General features: G+C 41.8%; 1 protein-coding gene across 2 annotated transcripts; it reads right to left on the bottom strand.

Moving 5' to 3' along the window:
• Positions 1 to 1836: 1836 nt before the first annotated feature.
• On the bottom strand, positions 1837 to 18122 carry LOC118085804 (actin, alpha cardiac muscle 1). Of its 2 annotated transcripts, XM_035116839.2 has the most exons (8): positions 17855 to 18122; positions 15507 to 15635; positions 11490 to 11600; positions 10114 to 10198; positions 7900 to 8061; positions 4577 to 4768; positions 3406 to 3587; positions 1837 to 2659 (listed from the first exon to the last, which is right to left on the bottom strand). In XM_035116839.2, exons 1-8 carry the CDS (start codon positions 17981 to 17983, stop codon positions 2516 to 2518), a joined length of 1134 nt encoding a protein of 377 aa, XP_034972730.1. In that variant the 5' UTR covers positions 17984 to 18122; the 3' UTR covers positions 1837 to 2515. The 2 variants fall into 2 exon arrangements, with proteins under 2 accessions (XP_034972730.1, XP_060130987.1); XM_060275004.1 differs by lacking the exon at positions 4577 to 4768.
• Between the last annotated feature and the right edge of the window lie 306 nt (positions 18123 to 18428).

Raw genomic sequence — 18428 nt, 5'->3', positions numbered from 1 at the left:
GGTAAAGAAAATCGAACATCTACAGTTTGTGAACCAGTTTCGCATTGTGGGATAGAGAGTTTGTTGGACTGAGCCTGAGAACACCCAAGTTCTAATGTCTGCCCAGCCATGAAGCTCCCTGGATGGCAATAATGGCAATATTCACCATTCAGCCAAATGCTTTACACACAAGCACGCCATTCACACAGGAACTAAAGGTAAAGGTAAAGGGACCCCTGACCATTAGGTCCAGTCGTGACCGACTCTGGGGTTGCGGCGCTCATCTCGCGTTATTGGCCAAGGGAGCTGGTATACAGTTTCCAGGTCATGTGGCCAGCTTGACAAAGCCGCTTCTGGCGAAACCAGAGCAGCACACGAAAACGCCGTTTGCCTTCCAGCTGTAGCGCTGCCTGTTTATCTACTTGCACTTTGACGTGCTTTTGAACTGCTAGGTTGGCACGAGCTGGGAACGAGCAACAGGAGCTCACCCCATCGCAGGGATTCGAACCGCCGACCTTCTGATCAGCAAGCCCTAGGCTCTGTGGTTTAACCCACAGCGTCACCTGCGTCCCACATTCACACAGGAACTAGTCATCATTAAATGTGTGCCTGAAGTTGAAGGAAGCAAAAGGTCTTTAGTCTCAGGGTGTATAGTTCAGCATTAAATCCTGTATTCTTTGTACCCAAACATGGAGTCACATAACTATACTCTACAGGTGGAGGTTTCAGTCTCGATGTGTGAAACCACCAGGCCAAAATAGTTGGTCTTTGGCCTTGGGCTCCATGATTCCAAAGCGCCACTGGCTCTTCTCTTCCAGGGAGCAGCACATCAGTCAGACTCCACTCACTAAGCAGTGGAGGCAGCTCACATTCGGGCACAACGCAGTGCTATACCAACCTCAGTCTGCCTTCAGTTAGCACCCCCCACACCTGCCTTCTTACTTATAACCAGTACAGGGGGTTGCACGGCCTGTCGGCTTCCTCCTTAGGTTCATTGTTGCCCTCGCAGAACTTAGCAGGGAGGAGAAGGATGGGGACAAAACTAGAATGAATTGGCTCTGCCTGAGAGTTGCTCTGGCTCCACCAACTGTTCATCTCCCTGCCTTTTGCCCTGCTGGCTGCAGTGGACACCAGTCACCATCTACAATAGATTTCCCTATCCCAACCTTCCCCAACCTGGTTCACTCCATTTCAGATGGCAACTCCCATCATCCCTGATCATAGGCCACACTGATGAGAATTGTAGTTAGGGAGGGAAGCCTGGGATGTTTTGCCTCAATAGGCAAGATGCGCCCCTGCCACTGCCACCACCAGATCTGAGCCTTTCCCTGTCCCCACCATTGCATCCGCACTGCCGCCAGCCCTGCCACAGCTGCACCTGTGCTGCTGCCACGATGCAGTGGCAAGGGCACAGCATTAGTGGTGAGGGCGAGGGCACTGTGGCGGCAGCAGCATGGGCAAAGTCAAAGTGGGGTTGGCAGAAGAGGAGCCGGGCTGGCAGCAGCACAATGGTAGGGATGAGGAGAGGGTTGGATCTGCTGCCTGAGGCAAATTGCTTTGTTTTACCTCATGAAAGCATCGGCCTTGGGCACAAGGTTGGGGAAGGCTGCTCTAACTCAATTGGCATTTCACTTATGTTACAGATGATGCACTGGTTATAACATAGGATTGCCGAGTCTTCAGAAGAATGTTGGCAAACATTCCAGTATATTACAGCAACTCCGCCAAGAGAAACCTTTCAATTTATAAATGTATTAAACGGGGGGGGGGGGAATCCCATGCTGATATTATCACAATGCCAATGGGTAATTAATTAATGAGTGGCTACAATTCATCAAATGACAAAGTCCTGTTAATCTTAGTAGCAGGATTTTACCAACTGCTCTTAAAAAAAGTAGAAAGAAAACTAATAGTAGCTAGCATGCTGTGTGTAGATGTGACAAATGCTATTTCAAAACTCTACCTAGCAATGAAGTTGACTTGGTAGCCTTGGGCAAATCAGTCTGCTTAAGACATCGCAGTATTGTGAGGATAAAATGTTCATATTAAAGCCATACAGAGCTCATTGGATATTGCATATAACATTGAACATATTATTTCAAAGCATGAAGTATTGCATCCCCTGACGAGCAGTGTTAGGAAGCTTCCTACCTGCAATAACTTATTTAATAACCAATGAAGGATTTTCTAAGGATCCTTGTCGTTTGAATGGAAAATATGGGGTGTACATAATATGGGGTGTACGTATTTGAGGTATCCAGAAATGACAACACCTCCCCACCCTCTGACTATACATAAGGGTCTGGTGACTTCTGTTTCAGTGTATCTGAAGAAGTGTGCATGCACACGAAAGCTCATACCTATGACTAACTTGGTTGCTACTGGAAGGATTTTTTTTTTAATTTTCTGTTTCAACATCTGCTCAGTTAACTTCACCTTTATTGTGTTTTCAGACTAGGCAGTGAGGGAAAGCTTAAACTAAATTTCCAGAGAAATTTGGTAGAGAAATAACATTTAGGGTGAACCATAAGCATATTCAAAAGCATTTGCGATGGACAATGGAGGGACCAGATTCCTCATATTCATCTTTGCTGATCCACATTTGCTGGAAGGTCGAAAGAGAAGCCAATATGGATCCCCCAATCCAGACAGAATATTTACGTTCTGGAGGTGCAATCATCTAGAAGAAGGAGGGAGATGAAGAAGGGAACATATAAATTAGGTGACAATCATTCTCATTTTTGTCATCATGTCTTCTAATCCCTATTATTCTCATTCTGGAATATGCAAGCTATACAAGCTTTTGGTTGTGTGACTACAATAGCTACAAAGTGGTATGCAAGTCAGGTCAATTGTAAATCAATAAAACCATAAAATTATATCTAATCCTCTGCTTTATGACATATTTGCATGGTGGCCACCACCTAAGCCAATTTGATGAATTCAAGGATGATTGGCTACCAGCCATGATGGCTATCCCCCCCCCCACACACACACACTGTTGGCGACATTATGCCTCTATATACCAGTTGCTAGAAATTGCAAGTGAGGAGGGTGTTGCTTATGGACTTCCCATAGCATCTGGTTTGCCACTGGGAGGCCAGAATGCTGGACTAGATGGAACTTGGCTCTTCTTATGTTCTTATCCATCTCAGCCTAGCATCCTCCCCCAAAAAACCCCAAGTATCTCAAAGGCAGGTCACAATGGAAATAGAGACTTAATTGTTAGCATGGTGTATATAGCCATTGGCAGACCTACAGTCTGATTAAAGTGAGGAAGAGCAATTAGGTGGCTTTGAACAAAAGCCACATCAAATCTGGACCTAGATCTCTTGTGTTCTAGCTTCTCATCTTTCCCCCCCTCTAGAAATCACATGCTCCGGCCTAGTCATGGCCTCTTAGATTGATGTTAGATGTAACACTGACCTTGATCTTCATTGTACTTGGAGCCAAAGCGGTAATCTCCTTCTGCATACGGTCCCCAATGCCAGGGTACATGGTGGTCCCTCCAGAAAGCACATTATTAGCATAAAGGTCTTTACGGATGTCAATATCACATTTCATTATACTGTTATAGGTTGTTTCATGGACACCGGCAGACTCCATCCCTGGAAAGAAATGAAATTACGAGGAATAATCGATCATGTATTTCTAAGCAAGTCACTCTCATTTTGTTGAGAGTGTGAGAATGTGATACAAAATAAGAGAGGCTTGTCCAGGTGCTCAGTTGGAGGGATAACAGCAATCCAGATTACGCAAACAACAGAAGCTTTATATTTATCAACCAGAGCCCTATTTTGATATTAATTAATATTGTATAAGGACCCCATGCCATCCGTATGTACCAGTATGTGTGCCTAGAAAGTGTGGGGCATAATACCATAAGTGCAAATGTTTCCTGCTTGGTGTTTCCTGCTTGGCAGGGGGTTGGACTGGATGGCCCTTGTGGTCTCTTCCAACTCTATGATTCTATAATTCTATGAAATGAGCGCTTTGTGTAACGGATTCACTTCCCTAAACCAGTTTGTTTGCCATCAGAAGTTGCAGGTTGCACAAGGCATATTATCCAAAGTTTTACATCTGCAATGTTAACCTATTGTGAAACATCCATTTTCACACACAAAAACATCTTTCCCTTTAAGATACACATGAGCTCGATCCTTTCCTGGTAATGAATGTATTTTTAAAAAGAAAAGTGAGAAGTCCCCATATACACTCCTTAAATCTGATGCCAATAAATGTATTTAGTATTTAGGGGTAAACATTGTTTTAAGTCTTATATGAAGCAAATTCTTGTTAGATTGCTCTGTCATCCAGGGTACCTCTTGCCATGTATACCAACTACTCAGTCCATTTTGTCAACCGGATTAATCTATAAGTGCTCATGCCAAAAGAAATTAAGACGCAACAGCATTCTCTCTCATCTTTACTTTTTCTGACCACATAGCAAATGTGGTCATGACAGTAACATCTCCAGTACAGCAGTACAATAACATGATTTTTTTCGGGGGGTTTTTTTGTTAAAGATTTTCTTGGGTTACAAAGAATGTTTTCTTCGCCTGTTAATCACAGCCACGGGAAATAAGTACAGACCCACCTATGAATGATGGCTGGAAGAGTGTTTCTGGGCATCGAAACCGTTCATTGCCAATAGTGATGACTTGACCATCAGGGAGTTCGTAGCTCTTCTCCAGAGAAGAGGAGGATGCAGCCATGGCCATTTCATTCTCAAAGTCGAGAGCCACATAGCAGAGCTTCTCTTTGATGTCTCGCACAATCTCACGCTCGGCTACAAACATCAAGCAGTGAGGTGTAAGAGGACAGCAGAGGGCTCTTGGGTTATTTATCAGAATCCTTATAACCACAGTCCTTCCCAGCTCTGATCAGGATGGAAAATCGGTCTCCCTTGGCCCTGCCGTACAGGCAGAACAGAGAAATCCCCAAGAAAACACTTGGGCTACAGCTTTGTCCTTTCAAGGTATGTCTTTTTTAAGAGCTACAGCTTTCCTAACAAAGAACCAGTCTCTATTTCTCCAAGGATAATGAAGGATATAACTGCTGCCACTTTAAAGCACACAATTTGAAAATCCCTTTGAAATGTCATGTCTACCAGGGTTAGCCTGAACAACTTCCTTTTTAATTAGCAGCTTTCCAGCCTAATATTTTGGCTCTGAAAGGTGTTAAGAGTGCCTTCCTTATGTAAAAGCTGACTGGTAGAGCATGCTGACTTAAAAGCCACCTGGGTTGCATCTAGACACATCTGCTTAAAGTGTTGTAAATTTAAACAGGGAAAACAGGTAGAGAAAAAACGGGACTCCGCGTCGCTATCTGGTGGCACAATGTTATATCGCACATACAACACATATAAATCGTTTTTTCTTTACCAGTCTAGCTGAGCCCCTGGGCTATAAATTTGGTATATGGTCCTCCCATTCCTCTGTCACCTCCTTTAACTATCCAAGGTTGCTATGTACTGAACCTACATAGGTGAGCCCTACCTGTTTGAGTATTAGGAGTCTTCTTTAAGAACCTTAATATAGGATAGCAAGCTTCTTAATTCTTAATTACCCATCTGCTTTCTTTTAGCCTTTTATGCATTATAAAACAAATGAAATACTCCTAGTAAAGGCTGACAAAAGATTCTTATTTTTACATGAAAGCAGCACAAATCTTTCATTCGACTTCTCCCCATCAGATGAAAGAAATCACAGATGTTGAAAAAGTTGAAAAGTTGGTCAGCTCAGCATTCTTGAAAGGGTCCACTTTAATATTCTGGTAATAAATAATAATAATAATAATAATAATATATTATTATTATTATTATTATTATTATTATTATTATTATTATTTATACCCCACCCATCTGGCTGTTTCCCCAGCCACTCTGGGCAGCTTCCAACACAAATATTAGAATACACTAATTTCTTAAAGATTAAAGATTCTTATGGTGTCTCATAAGGGACAGATGTTATCCCTAATGAAGCCAGAAAACTACTGGTATACTATGAGTGGGGAACCTCAGGTCTGGGGCCAACTGTGGCTCTTCATGCCTTTCTGTCCAGCCCTTGAAACTCTCTCCAGACTTTGCCCATGCATAGACCACCCCCCTTCTCCTGGCCAGGTCTTCAACCAGCTGTAGTGCAGTCCCTCCTCAAGTGCTTGTGTCTGACTTGAACATGTCATTCAACTGTGGTATTGCCTCATGCTTGCCAGGATGGGAAATATAGAAAGGCTTTGCCTTTTGTGTAGCTCAAACATAGCATACTACCCATTTTTTCCTCTGGTTCCTGAAAGGTTGCCCACAAAGGACTGAGGGCCCCCAGGCTCAAAAAGGTTTCCCACACCTATGCTTGATTTATGAGCTCTTCTTTTGTAAGAAAATCCAGTGGTACACCTGGACAGAGAGAGATCCTGGGATGGATCATGCATTGAAGAAATCAGTGGCAGGAGCAGATACAAGGCCAGGTACTTGAAGCTAGCAGCAAGATCTTCTCGTTGGGCTGACCTTCATTCTAACGGCACTTGTATTTCATTTTGGCACATTAGATGGCACAGTGTTGGAAGTTTGCTCCTTATTAAAATTAATTGGGTGTTGCGGTCTTAAACATTTGACATAGTTTATAGGCCTTTTCTCTTCTTACTCCATGCCCCAGGCTGAAGACCAGACAGTTCAGCAAGCTGTATTCACACTCACTGTAAGAAAAGTCCTGGATTAGACCAAGGCCCATCTAATCAAGCCTTCTGTTCCCACAGTGACCAACAAGCCTGCAAACAGTACCTGAGTACTGCACCCATTTGTGATCTCAAGCTGGTCTAAAGAAGCATACTGACTCTGACAGTGGATGAAGAATAGCCATTGCGGAAGATAGCCTTATCTTCCATGAATTTGTCTAATCATCTTTTAAAGTCACCCAAGTTGGCAGTCATCATCACATCTTGTGGAAGGAAGTTCCATAGTGTTAAGTCATACTTTCTTTTTGTGCATGCTGAATCTTCCCACGTTGCTTATTTTTTATGTACCTCAGTCATGTTCCCCCTTACTCCCACTTCCTGTAAAGTAAAAAAGGCACAACTGGTGTAACTTTTCAACACAATGGAAGTATAAAAGTCCTTTGACCATTTTAGTAGCCCTTTTCTGAACCTTTCCCAGCTCTACAATATCCTTTTAGAGGCTGCAAACTATAAAAAGTAATTCCAAATGCAGGCATACAATAGGTTTGTTTAACAGCATGATGATGATGATGATGATGATGATGGCAAACTTATTTTCAGTTCCCGTCCTAATAATCCTTAGCATGGATTTCACCTTTTTCACAGCTGCCACATAACCTCGAGCTATCATGGGGTGAGGTGGGAAAGAGTGTGCTTAGCAGGTTGCTGTTAAAATCTTTCTTGTGTCTAGGTTTTGTCTTTTTCTTTCTTTTTATTGACTGTTTTTATTTTTATATCTGGGGTGGGGGTGGGGGGCCTAAAGAAAATTTTGATTTGTTTTTTTAAGATTTAGAAAATCAAAGAACATAATTCTTGCCTCAATGTTAGGTGGTTCTTCAATAACGTGTTGATAAATGATCAAGCCATTTTTTTGAAGAGAGAAATAACATATGATGCTTATTTGTCCAATATGATAATAGAATATAGAATCTTAAGAGTTGGAAGGGACCCAAGGGTCATCTAGTCCAACCCCCTGCAATGCAGGAATCTCAGCTAAAGTATCCATGATGTGGCAGAACAAGATAGCATTATCAGAAGTAAACAGGAGGTGGAATTGAAATACTGAATCCCATTAGCAGAAGCCCTGCAGAAGGACTTCTGCTTTTGCAAAGGGGCTTCCCCCTCCTCATGTATCCCTGAAACGGTGAAACAATCGCCTTAGCCCAACACTAAATCCCTCCCTTGATCTGTAAGAAAAGTACTGATTACCTGTAGTAACAAAAGAGTATCCCCTCTCTGTAAGAATTTTCATGAGATAGTCAGTGAGATCTCTTCCAGCCAGATCCAGTCTCATGATGGCATGTGGCAGGGCATAGCCTTCATAGATAGGTACGTTATGTGTGACACCGTCCCCAGAGTCCAGAACTATCCCTAAGAGAGAGGAAGAAAATCAGAAGTGTCAGCGTTCTTCCCCATAGACCTTACCCTGTCCCCCTCTTTCCAGTCTATTGGTCTGCTAAATTAAACCCTTTGACAACAACTGGGATTGAAAGGAGAGACTGCAAATGATAATCCCTATTGTCTCCATGCTGAGTGGAACTCAGAGGGAAATTGCTGGACTATACAAAGAAGAAATTGCCTTCATGAAAGAGTCAGAAATTGCATGGCATTGTTCTCTCTGAAACAGATGCTAATGATAATGATCATCTTACATTTCTATAGCCTTTCACACACAAAAAAGGATCCCAAACAATTTGCAAAGAATATCAAAATGCTGATGTATAAACATACAGATTTGCCACTAAAATGTGGAGGTTTTTTAAATGGAACAATAAAACAGCAGCTATTTACAAACAAGGTAACATATATTGCTGCAAAAAGGCCCACCTGTGGTCTCCTTTCTAAAGAAAACTCATGGACTCTCCCTGAACTAGGTGTGAGACAGCCACAGACTGCCCTAATAAGCCCAAAAGCTATAGCCACTAAAAACCCTGAATTTTTGAGCTAGATTTTTTTCTGGCTAGTTGACAACCCTATTTAATGGGCGCCTCCAGACTGTCAGTATTTTGCAGGAGGAATTCAGACAAACTTCAGGTTTGTACAGTTTAAAATGGATTAAAGCACCCAATTGCTCTAGCAAAACAAATCCACTTTAAAATAGAAGACTTTTTGTGGCTTGGGAAAGTCATGGAGAAATGCATTGAAAAGTGTGGGATGAATGCCTGACTAACAGGAAGAGGTATAAATGCTCTGCAAGCAAATCAAGATGACTGCAGGATTAATGCTCAAGAAATATTGGATATAATCTAAACTCTGAGTAAGTTTTGTGCACACAGATCATGATGAGTGCTGAATAAATAGGTCGTCTGGAGGGGGACCATCCTGGATTGGTGAAGTTAGCCAACAAGTCACAGCCCTGGTTGGTAGGGTTGCCATACAGAGCAGTGGCTACAGTATGTGTTTCCCGTTTCTGGTGCAGGTGCCAGGAATTTATAGTAAATATAAGATACTTTAAGTCAAAGCCAGGAGCATAATTTTCACTATGTGTAATTTAGTAACTAACCCACCATACAGTCACGGTGGTAAAAAAAAAGATTGGGCGCTTTCCTCCTCCATCTCTTTGATGCATAGTTAAGCAAGTTTTCATTTGGCATTTGAATGTATTTTATGAAGCTTGCTGAAGAAAATAGGTCATTTCCAATGCAATTAGAAAACAGGATACAGTTAAATATGCAGTTATTATTTTGTAGGGGGACAACAATTGCTTCAGGAACATTATCTGGGATAAAAGGCTCGAAACAAAAAAATAAAAAAAAATCCTTCCAGTAGCACCTTAGAGACCAACTAAGTTTGTCGTAGGTATGAGCTTTTGTGTGCATACACTGAAACAAAAATCACCAGAACCTTATGTATAGTCAGAGGGTGGGGAGGGGTATTACTCAGAAGGGTGGTGGGAATGGGTGGTTGGCTGATAGGAGTGGTAAACCTGTTGACGACTGTCAACGACTGCAATTGGTCTTGCAGGAAAAAGCAAGGGATGAGATGGCTAAAGAAAGCTTTATCATGTATAATGAGATAAGAATCCAATGTCTTTATTCAGACCAGGTCTCTCCATGGTTTTAAGCTTGGTATAAAAGGGTTTTTCTTCCTGTGCACACCAGCAGGGGATGGGGTGGGGAGTATATGAGTGGCTGGCTTCCAACCACTTTGATTTTTTGATTGGAGAAGGGAAGAGTATAACTCTACAAAACAGCAGTTCTGATTGGTCACAGGCAATTATTGGCTGGAGATTGAGTGTTCCCAATTCTCTCTCTTTTCTTTCCCTATGTTAATTCAGTATGGTAGGGGCTTATCAGAAGATCCAGTTTTCTCATAATAGCCTGGTAAGGAAAAATAGGTGCCAGTGTATTAGACCTCAAGATACATATATGTGATGACACACTTCTTCTTTTTTAAAGATGATGACACCAATTTCAAACTCACCAGTAGTTCGGCCAGATGCATAGAGAGAGAGAACCGCTTGAATGGCCACATACATTGCAGGGACATTGAAAGTTTCAAACATGATCTGTAGATTGCAAATGAGAGGGTCTTAGGATCTCTAAGCATAGAAAGAGAATGCTACAATGCTACTAAAATCTGGTTTTAAAATACCCATTTTCCCTAGCATCATTATATGCTTGGTTCCAAATTGTGCACAGGAGCTATAGTATCCAAGATAAATCATACTTGCAGTGGTGGATATATGAGAATAAAGGTGTAGGAAGACAATGATTTCCATCCGATGTTTGTCGCATGCAGCGCTGCTTCAGTTCCACTGCAGTTTGACTTCCAACAAAGCCTATGTTATTTGTCTCACTGCCCACTGTGGTGGAATTTTACCAGATTAATTACACAACTAATTAAATTATCCTCATGTTATTCCACACCACACCTAAGTCTATCTTTCGAAGTCCCTAGTGAAGGAAACTGAATGAAGATGACAAATGATCCCAGACGGTTTACACCAAACAAGACATGTAATTTCATTAACAGTATTTAGTGTAATAAATTGAAATAATGAGGTTTCCCCTCTGGATTTTTTAAATGCAGAATTCTGGGCTTGCTGTCTAATTGCAGCCTGATAGCGGTGAAACCCCTTTTATTCTAGCTTTAATCCCTGTTTCTTTTGACACCTACCTGACTCAGCTCAACAGAAATGGCCTCTAAATTCGTTAATTCACAGTCTCTCCGAAATGAGCAGCTCAGCAGTATACTTCTCTGAGAAAAGGTGGGTGACTAGCATTTCATTATCTTTCTCCACTTCTGAAGAGCAATAGAACTCACAGACCTACCACTTATCAGGAATCATTTGCTGCAAAACTGTGAAATTGCTCTTTTGCAGAGTCCACACAGCCATTTCCACAGCATGGAAGAACAAAGGCAGGGAGGCTCTGCTTCTGATACTGTATTTTGGGCAGCAGAAAGGTAAATAGTTCTCTGTTCTCAGGACATAGAAACTTAGAAATTTGCAATGCATAACTGCTCCTTGTTTTGGTAGTTATCTGTTTGCACTGCAGTCTAAGAGGGTATTATGTCTACTGCAATTGGGTCACAAAGATCCCACTATTCTGTGTGTGCATCTGGTATATTTACTGATATTCTGCAGCTTGTCACCCATAACAGTGGGTGGAGATTGATGGAATGCACCTGTGCTGTCCCTGTCCCTCCCCGCCATCACTCAGTCCCAGGCGGGCCCCACCCACCCACCTTTTGTCTTTTGGGCATGACAGGCACAGCCACTTTTGTTTCTCTGCTAAAACTGGAGTTTTCTAGCTCAGAAGGGAAGCAGCACAGCCTTGAAACATCCAAATAATTACCTGGGTCATTTTTTCTCGATTAGCCTTGGGGTTTAATGGCGCTTCAGTCAGGAGGACAGGGTGCTCTTCTGGGGCAACTCGAAGTTCATTGTAGAATGAATGATGCCAAATCTAAGGGGCAGGTGGTTGGAGGCAAACATACAGGCAATGTGTGTTGAGTGTTGCCCAATGAATCTTTGCATTTCAAATAGCAAATGTGGCAAAATGAATACATATATCATTAAGTCAGAGGTCAAACCAAACCCCTGGACAGTAGTGGCAAGGCTAGATAGAGTGGCACACCCACCTCTACTTCTATAGCCCTGCTACTAGCGCCAGTCAGGACAGAACATGAGTGCAAGGAGAAATGCCCTTCTGCTCTGCCAGCTTCCAGGCAGCGAGAGGGCCTGGATTGGGCCCATTGCCATCACCTGATGGCAGCAGGGTCAACACATCTCCACCCCTGAAACATCCCATGATGTGGGTTTCTGCTGGCTACCCAACATTTGAGTGGGAACACTGGGGGTCTCCTCCCTTCCCTGCCACAGATGAATCTCCTCTTTATTAGACCCCACATATTACACAGATATGCAAGTTCCCCCAATTTGCTCTGTTTTCTCGTGTGGAGGGGGATTTCACCACACTGTTCTTTTATGTGTGTGCTACATTTCTGGAACTTCTCACATCACGAACATAAAAAGCTGTTTTATACAAAGATACACCATTGGTTTGTTGAGCCAATGACAAGTTAGAGTGTTAGACATTGGTCTCTGTTTCAAGGGAAATTCTATAATACCTTTCCACCAGAATTTTTAGCTATCTATCACGGAAGTACCCTAACAATGTTGTACTCTCGTAAGTGAATCAGCCAGCGAGTCCCAAGTGCTGTTTTATATCAGATGAAGTGAACCAATTCTTATGAGAACTTCTGGTGTTGTTTGGTCTCAGGCCCCACATCTACGAATGACACTTGGTCTCCAGCAAAAATCTACAAAGTGCCAAGTATAGAGGCTCTCCTATAAAAGCTTTTATCTGGACCCAAATGATATACTCAAATGAGTCGTAGTCATATTAAATAAGACATTTTCCACACTTAGGGAACAATTCAAATGTGCAAGAGTGTACACAGTATAATCGTCCTCACATAATTGTGTCAGATGGGAACTGCATGACTGAAAAGCTCATTAAAATTATTGTGCATATGGAAAATTAGCACAGAAGAGATGCTCGCTTTTGTTTCTCCACAACATGCTATCTTCCCACTTGCTGGGAGATTCTTATTTAAGGGTACTTTCAAATAAGCAATCTTCGCTTGTACGTTGAGGTTGTACAGGCCCTGACAGCAGCTACCTTCCTGCCAGTTTGAATAAGCTGTTTGTTCATTGACTGTTGCAGTTTAAGTGCCCTCATCCAAGGATGTTCATTTCAAAGCCTTTAAGATTTTATAAGAGTGGGGAAACTAGAGTGGTTCATGTGTGATGCATTACATACCAAACCTGGAGGTTTCCGTACCCATCGTACAAAGCCTTTTATGACTGACTAGGTTCCATTTAAGCTCTAATTCCTTTGATTTTGTGAACACCAAAGAGATATCAGATCTGTTTTCCACAGGCCACTAAGGCATTCTCAAATACTTACAATTAAAATGTAAGATGGCGATGTGACCGATTTCCCTTCCATATGCCATTCAAGAAAAATGAACAGCCTCATTAGACATTTATGAAGTCAGAAGAAGAAGATAATGCCCCGTTCTTGTGCTCCCCCCCTTCCTACATTAAATGTGCAGTAGCTGTGAATGCATTAACATTCCTCTAGTACCCTAAGTGAATGCTCACTCTGGAAAATGGAGCAGCCCAGATTTGAATATTGTGAACTGAAGTATATGAGCTGGAGAATGCTTCATTTCATTGCCCATGCAATCCATCTCTCACAGCTCCCTGAGAATGTCCAAATGCCTTATGGCAATAAAAACATGCACAATATTTATAGAAACATTGCAATAAATGTGTCCTTTCTGTGGCTTACATCCAGCTAAATTGTACTGTAAGCCCACTGAAATCAATGGGCTTAAGGTTGTCAGGTTCTTTTATTTCAGTGTGTTTACTCTTGAGTATGACATTGACACCATACATGTAAAGTGACATGATCCTGCTTTAAAACATTGCTTCCTTCAAAGAATTCTGGACACTGGGGTTTGTGAAGGGTGCTGAGAGTTGTTGGTAGATCTCTGTTCTGCTCACAGAGCTACAATTCCCAGAGTTCCCTGGGGGATGGACGGATTGCTAAACCATGCTGGGAATTGTCACCCCTGACTGGGGCCATGCAGGCTGGGGCTGGTAGGCAACAGCTGGAGGCCACCATGTTGGCTACTGCTGGTGTTGAGACCAATGTTTCCATAGGGAATGTATTTATTGAAATATTTCAGTACTGCACTTCACCAAAGAAATTCCACTGTGGTGTACAATATTTAAAATTAAAAAAAGCTTTGGCAATGGAGCCATTGGTAAGTGTATGGGGCCCAATCCCATTGGGAGGAATTAAAAGTGAGTCCTTTGCTCCTGCTCTTCCCTAGCCTTGCTTGTGGCGATGGATGGGAGAAGAGAACTGGGAAAAGGACTGTTAGAGGAACAGCACCTGCAACTACTCTCATCGCTTGCTTTGTGCTTTTAAAGGGGTCGGCATGATACCAGGATTGCCACAGCTGGCAGCCTGAAGGACAAGGCATCAAGAGAGCAGAGTAAAGAAGCCATTTCAGATCCTTTCTGTTATGTTGTGATACAGAAAGTTGACATTTTAGGAATGACAAGGGTAAATTATTGAGATTTAGTGTGCATATTTGTGGGAATCCATGAGGCAGTGAAATGAAGCACAGTGAGAAGTATATGGAAAAGCTATACTTCCATCTAGAGGACGGAGAGTGTAGTTTTTCCTTTCCTCTACAGACACACAGGAAAACTCAGAGGCTGTTTCCAGATGACCTGAGCATGAATCCTCAATTGCTGACAGAAGGTTTGCGGGGAGGCTAGATGATGTTGACTGTTTATTGAGCATTCATTCCTCATTGTCTGTGGGAAAGACAGGTGATGTTGCATCAAGCATGTGGACGGAGGAATAGGGAATGGCCACCCTTTGCCAGGTGTGAGGAGTTGAACCTGTTGGGGTGGATCCAGCCAGCATATATGCTACTATTAAGCTTTGGCCAGGCAAAGCAATGAACTATAAGATAGCCAGCCAGATCTGTAAAGAAACCTATTTGATTGTAGTTGGCCAGAGCAAATAATATGGTAAGTTTGGACCTCTATTAAATGTGTCTGTGCTTGTGGCTATTCCCTACTACAGGTCTGCTTCATCTCTGCCATGCCTTCTCCCCAGGAATAAAAATGGCCCCTTACATTTCTTCTCCTGGCTATTTAGCTTTTTTAATGCTGAGGCTCCAATACTTTGGCCACCTCATGAGAAGAGAAGACTCCCTGGAAAAGACCCTGATGTTGGGAAAGATTGAGGGCACTAGGAGAAGGGGACGACAGAAGACGAGATGGTTGGACAGTGTTCTCGAAGCAACGAACATGAGTTTGACCAAACTGCGGGAGGCAGTGCAAGACAGAGGTGCCTGGCGTGCTATGGTCCATGGGGTCACAAAGAGTCGGTCACGACTGAATGACTAAACAACAACAATGCTGAGCCAGCAGTCTGGGAACCATTTCTGTGTGGTGTGATCCCATGGTACCCAGGAGTGTGTGTGAATAATGCAGTTGTGGAGCTTTTACATACACATATACACAGCACCTAAGCGGGGGGGGGAGCCAATTAGCTGAGAAAGGCCCATGCAATCAACCCCATCCATGGGACCATATTGTTCACAGGTGCTTCCCTGCAGAGTGGGATTGCACCACATGGAAGCAGTTACCATGTGGTTGGTTGGGCATGAGAAAGGGACTCTTCCATCTGCCCCTGGATATGCCCCAGATGTTTTTACTTCCCATTTTTCAAAAGCAGAAAATAATCACAAATAATGACAAATAAACAAAACCTACTGACCTTTTCCATGTCATCCCAGTTAGTGATAATCCCGTGCTCGATAGGATACTTCAGGGTCAGAATCCCTCGTTTGCTCTGTGCTTCATCGCCAACATAGCTGTCTTTTTGCCCCATCCCTACCATAACCCCCTAGAAAAGCAAGACATCAAAAGGAACATATCAAATTCAGTATCACATTGCAAATGTTTGCCAAGAGTCACTTCTATTGTCATTTCTGCAACAAAGAACAATGATAATAGGACCAACAGTGCATGTCTACTCAGAAGTAAGTCCCATTGAATTCAATAGGATTCAATGCGGCTCACTCACAGCAGCAGCGTCCTGTGCGACCCCAAAATTCACCCTCCTTGCCTTCCGTTCTACATCATAGTTGCAGTGCCCCTTATGGCACCCCCAAGGCTCTGCGCCCAGTGTGACGGAACCAGTTGCTCTCCTTTAAAGCTGCCTCTGTTCACAGGAATGTGTGCATAGGATTGCAACGTGAGTAGAAAAAAAGCAATTTTTTACATGCTTTCCCCATTTCTTTCCTCGACAGTTTCACACAACCACCTCCACTGTTTTACTCAGCAGAGTTGGTTCCTGTTTTATTGAAATGACTTTAAGCGCAGGGAAATTCTTATCCAAGAGTGTTAAAAATTAATTTAAAACCTTTTCAGATTATGATAAATTATTTTACCATTTCAAATGCTGCATTAGAAAGTAAGCATTTGAAATTTAGTGTCATTTTCAATCTCCTGCTCATTGGACTTTGGAAATATCACAGGAATGAAACAATAAAAGTGAAGCATCTTTTAAGCTGTTAGAATTAAGTGCTAACTTCACAATCCTATGCATGTTTATTTGGAAGGAAATCCCACTATATTCAATAGGATTACACTACAACCATTAAAATCAATGGAACTTAAAATGCTTAACTTTGGCTGAATTCCACCCCAGCAATAAATACTCCTAAACAATTCTTATGGAAAGCCAATGTACATTCCTGTTACTCAACCTCTGCTTTCTTTTTTGGCACTGACTAGTATGCAGAAGTTTCAAAATTCTTTAGCTTCCAGGTTTTTATTATTATTAAAAGAACATACTATTTGATGTCAAATATTTTGGATTCCTTTCTTTAAATCTAAATTGCTGACATGGGAAATTATCAAACTGTGGGATTGAAAATCAATTCAGTGATTGCATGGTATCTGTGGAGGGGTGTTAAAGAGTGGTACGTATTCAGCAAGTTTTTTAAAAATTATAAGTTCTAAACAGCAACATGCAAGTAATAAGCTTTGCAGCAAAAGTAAAGTAAATCTGACAACTGGAAAAAACAGATTTAATGGGCAATGCTTATTCTGTTTCCTTAGGCCTTCATTAATTAGGCAATTATACGTTTTTTCCATTGTATACATATTTTTACTAGATGCTTGTTAATTTCTTGATGACCTATGGCATCACTTAACAACTATTCTTACAAATCGAGTTATGAATAAGCATCACTGCAAAATAAGATCAACCATATATGTTGCTTGATATGATATCCACAAAATTTTATGCAGCTCCAAAAATGGTTTACGTATTTGAGTAACAGTATGCACATAGCATTAAATTTAAGGACTTTTAAAAAATGTAAGAACTGTGTTGCAGAATCAGATCAAAGGTCTATCTATTCCATCATTTTGTTTCCAATCATAAACTAGATGCTTCTGGAAGTTGACAATCAGGTTTGGGTTGTGAAAACTTATTTTAGGCTTTCATAGACCTTCTTTGAAATTAAACTAATTGAGGGCTAGGAGAGTAGGAAGTCTTTCTCAGTATCTGTGAACAAAATACATTTGGCAATAACTTTTTAAGTACACCAGTAATAGACAACTCATGATAAAGAAAGCTAAGTTCTTTTTTGCCAATCTTTTTTTCCAGCTCCTCAAATCCAAACAGACTTGTTAAACCAAAAACCAAATGGGTCTGGGGAGAAGCACATCAGGGATAGGCAGTGGTTCTTCATGGCAATATGGAATCATAGAGAGCAGATGAAGATGTATCTCTTTAACTGTGTTCTTGCTAGCAAAAAATGATGCTCTGAAGCTACTGCTCGTGAGCGATCCAACATATTCCATTGAATAAGAACACTGTATCTCATTGGGCACATGTACCATGCTTTAGTGGCCTACTTTATCCTGCCTTAAAAATGCCATGGGACTTTCCCCCTTTGGACAGCAGACACCTCACCTCCCCAACCCTCTTTCCCATGTGCAATGCTATTTTGGATGTTCTGTGTTTCAAAAGTGTCTTGCATGAGGTAGATGTAGAGTTGGAGACATTTCTCTTGATTGTGGGCACAATTTCCCCTTAAAATAAAAACTGGCCTGGTGCCGAGGTCGTCCAACGATGGATGGAAAAACAGCCCTTGGAGCATCATCTCCGGCAAATCCAGCTTTGCAAAGTCCAGAGCCATTGTCACAGACAAGTGCTGTGGTTTCTTCATCATCACACATGGCTCCTCAGTGTCCTAGGCTGTGGAAAAAGCAATTCAGGGGAAAGCCTGTCTGGATTATCTGGGAATAATTCAAACTACAAAATGTAATGTTAGAAAAATGAAAGAGAGAGAGAGACAGAGACAGAGAGACAGAGACAGAGAGACAGAGAGACAGAGAGACAGAGAGAGACAGAGAGAGAGACATAGTTAGTTCTCTGGTAAAGTCAGCAAATTTATGAATCAATCCTTTAAAATATATATATAATTCAAACTAGCATACTCTTTGAGACCATGATTCCCAGCATGCCAGGGCCTACTGGCATGTCTTAAGCAAGCAAATTCTTTATTACAGTCATAGACCAGCATAAACAAAACATCTAAATAAATAGCACAACAGTATGAATCTAAGCGAATAATTATTAAATAAATAAGAGCAAGAACCAAACGTAGGTTTAAACACATAC

The sequence above is a fragment of the Zootoca vivipara genome, chromosome 1, assembly GCF_963506605.1.
Source record: "Zootoca vivipara chromosome 1, rZooViv1.1, whole genome shotgun sequence".
Lineage (NCBI taxonomy): Eukaryota > Metazoa > Chordata > Lepidosauria > Squamata > Lacertidae > Zootoca > Zootoca vivipara.
Note: the sequence above shows the minus strand (reverse complement) of the source record. Positions and strands in the feature narration are given on the sequence as shown.

What these genes read in the sequence shown, in the direction of transcription:
- LOC118085804 (XM_035116839.2), bottom strand. Translation starts at nt 17,983, where the DNA reads ATGTGTGATGATGAAGAAACCACAGCACTTGTCTGTGACAATGGCTCT. An exon ending in TTGGACGACCTCGGCACCAG is followed by an intron (nt 15,636 to 17,854) that starts GCCAGTTTTTAT and finishes TTGCTTTTCTAG; the next exon opens with GGGGTTATGGTAGGGATGGG. An exon ending in CTTCCAGCCATCATTCATAG is followed by an intron (nt 3,588 to 4,576) that starts GTGGGTCTGTAC and finishes ATTTCTTTCCAG; the next exon opens with GGATGGAGTCTGCCGGTGTC.